Source organism: Austrofundulus limnaeus, unplaced genomic scaffold (assembly GCF_001266775.1).
Source record: "Austrofundulus limnaeus strain Quisiro unplaced genomic scaffold, Austrofundulus_limnaeus-1.0 Scaffold505, whole genome shotgun sequence".
In the NCBI taxonomy this organism is placed as follows: domain Eukaryota; kingdom Metazoa; phylum Chordata; class Actinopteri; order Cyprinodontiformes; family Rivulidae; genus Austrofundulus; species Austrofundulus limnaeus.
In genome coordinates, this window is record NW_013952907.1 from 50846 (window position 1) to 54115 (window position 3270).

General features: G+C 39.7%; 1 protein-coding gene across 13 annotated transcripts in view; it reads left to right on the plus strand.

Annotated features, from left to right (window-relative positions):
• The window catches only part of cadps2 (Ca++-dependent secretion activator 2), a gene marked incomplete at its 5' end in the record, with an annotated part of 178988 nt that overhangs the window by 50190 nt on the left and 125528 nt on the right, over positions 1-3270 (plus strand). For all 13 annotated transcript variants that reach the window (XM_014025857.1, XM_014025862.1, XM_014025858.1 and 10 more), the window contains 1 exon segment: positions 2784-2920. In XM_014025857.1, coding sequence (XP_013881311.1) covers positions 2784-2920 — 137 coding nt within the window.

Sequence of the window (3270 nt, forward strand, 5' to 3'; positions counted from 1 at the left end):
AACCTGAACTGTTGTCATTTCCTGAATCTTTTCATCTTTTTTCTTCGAATAAAATAAAATAAATCTTTGAAACAAACTGGCTTAACTAACAATGACAAATTTTGTAAATCCAATTTGTTTTTGTAAAAACTTTTAAAAGAAGAAAACTAATTTCCTGTCCTTTAAAGGTTGTTTTTCATCTTTTGCCTTGTTTTTATTTTTACGAAGCTCAGAGTCTAAAAAATGCAGATGAAGCATGAAAAGTCAAACTCAGTCCGTCCTGTTGGCAGTCTGTTTAATGTGAACTAATTGTTGTAAATCTGTTATATCTCAGCAGCTGCTGAGCGTGGTTGCTGTCAGTTTATATGTAGTGGAGGATTGTGGGCAGAAACAGCTGGATAGGCCAAATAGTTTTTAATTCCTTTGGGAAGTGTTTGAATAGGTTCAGTGTTCTCTGAATCTCCTTCCTCTGCCCTGCGGTTTGATTGATCTCTCTGATAATCTCTGAACTTTACCAGTCTGTAACATCTCTACACACCTGGCTGAACATTACATATTCTCTAATCCTGTGTGCAGTTTGGACTGAAGCATCTCAGAGTTTTTGTCCACAGTTTAAATGACAAACTAACCTTGACTGATGAGAAATGTTTGACTCTTTGGCACGATGGCTCAGTGGTCAGCACCGACACCCCACAGCAAGAAGGTCCTGGGATCGATCCCCGGTTTGGACCTGGGGTCTTTCTGTGCGGAGTTTGCATGTTCTCTTCGTGCTTGTGTGGGTTTTCTCCGGGTACTCGGGTGTTCCCCCACCCCACAAAACATGTACCAATATGTTACCTTCAGGCCCAGGCCTCCCTTGAAAAAGAGATCTGAGATCTCAATGGGACTTGCCTGGTAAAATAACAGTAAATAAAATAAAATAAAAATTAAGCTGGGAATCTTAAAGCACTTCAGATTGTAGTTTGTTATTCAGATTGCTGTAATGTGATTTAAAAACAGTTATTGTTGTACTTTGGTTATCTCGAAATTTAAATAATAATTGTTTGTTTTAAATAAATTAACACTGATTTAAATGTTCATGCATAATCAACATGTACAATAACATATGACCAAAGAATATTAATCACATGCTGCCAATCAACAATTAGCATAAAGCTAATTTAATAAGGAAACCCCTATTGCAAAGCTAATGTGATTAGCATTGTGTTTCTCACTGTAAGTTTAAACAGGAATCAAATTTTTCAAAGTCATTATTGAAGACAAAGAAAATATAAAGATATGGAAAGACACAGCTTTAGTAACCTGTGTTTATTCTATGAAGCTACAGATTCTGACTGCTGACTCTCTGCACAGATAAACAAAATCCTTTTTTGTCATTTGAAAGTTGATTAAGGATCTTCAATGACTGTGATGCATTTAAAACCGTTTACTCTGATCCCCAGATGATAAAAATGGTCTCTATTTATACAGTAGCTTTATATTCATTCATCCATCCATCCATCTTCTGCTTATCCGGGGTCGGGTCGGGGGGGCAGCAGCCTAAGCAGAGAGACCCAGACTTCTCTCTCCCCAGCCACTTGGACCAGCTCCTCTAGGGCAGTGGTTCCCAAAGTTGGGGTCGGGACCCATAGTGGGGTCCTGAAACATCAAGGTGGGGTCCTGAAAAGATTTTCTAAATTAATTACATTTTTGCCTTAGTTGCCTAAAATGTATTAATGTTAGAATAATAAATATAGTTACTATGCCCATATTTAGTTGACTTGATATAAATGTTTATCATCCAAAAATAGTTGTGGGCACAGGTCTCTGCTACTGTTATTTTGTGGGTCAAAAGCTGTTTGGGAACCACTGCACTTCAGAAATCAATTTAAAGGGWAATAAAATAATTGGTGATGTAATATTTTCCCTATAATTATTACAAAAACACAAAATAAGTATAAATAAGTATTTGTATTTGTGTAGCCTTTGTTTTAAGGCTTATTAACAAAGTTTGTGTACTCAGACCAGTAATATTTGGGGTCACAAGTTTTTGCCACGAATATTTTGTGGGTCAGAAGATAAAAAGTTTGGGAACCACTGGTCTAGGGGAATCCCAAGGCGTTCCCAGGCCAGCTGAGAAACATAGTCCCTCCAGCATGCCCTGGGTCTTCCTCTGGGTCTCCTCCCAGTGGGACATGCCCAGAACACCTCACCAGGGAGGCGTCCAGGAGGCATCCTAACCAGATGAGCCACCTCAACTGACTCCTCTCGACGTGGAGGAGCAGCGGCTCTACTCTGAGTCCCTCCTGGAGGACTGAGCTTCTCACCCTATCTCTAAGGGAGAGCCCAGCCACCCTGCAGAGGAAACTCATTTCAGCCGCTTGTATCTGCGATCTTGTTTTTTTGGTCACTACCCAAAGCTCGTGACCATAGATGAGGGTAGGAACGTAGACCGATCAGTAAATCAAAAGCTTTGCTTTCTGGCTCAGCTCTGGCTTTACCACGACAGATCAGTACAGCGACAATCTGCCTATCGATCTCCTGCCCCATTCTTCCCTCATCCTTAAAAAAGACACGAGATACATAAAAGTTATGAACAGAATCATGACAAAGGACAACTTGGCGCATTCCAACTCTCACTGGAAACAAGCCCAACTTACTGCCAGCAATGCAGACTAAGCTCCAACACTGGTTTTACAGGGACCTAACAGTCCATATCTAAGGGCCTGGCACCCCGTAGTACCCCCTTCGTTTTATTAAAGATTCATTGTGTAAATGTGCTGTTCTTCTCCGTAAACATTTCTCTGTGGATATTTTCTATTCAGGTTTGAATCCCAGTCAGCGTCAAGGAGTGGAGGACCTGATCTCTGCAACTCCGAGTCGATTTGACCACTCCACTCTGTTCAGAGTCTTACAGAAAAAGACCCTGCAGCACCGCATGAATGACTCCTTCTCCTGCCTGGTAGGCTGCCATTTTTACCTAATTACACCTTAATAGACCAAATAAGTTCATTGAACATTAAAACTTCTTATCTTTGTTGAAAAAAATACACTCAAATTAAATATTATTGTGCTTGTTACATAATACACATTTTATGTCCAGCTGAGATTTTTTTTTGTTTTACCAATATTTTATTGATATAGGACTTAGTGCACTTTGAATAATTTTCTTGTCTATTAGATGAGCTGTGTTGTTAAAGGTTATTCTCTAAGCTGAATTAGATAGAGAACTTGCAGTTTATGTGTGTGTGTGTGTGTGTGTGTGTGTGTGTGTGTGTGTGTGTGTGTGTGTGTGTGTGTGTGTGTGTGTGT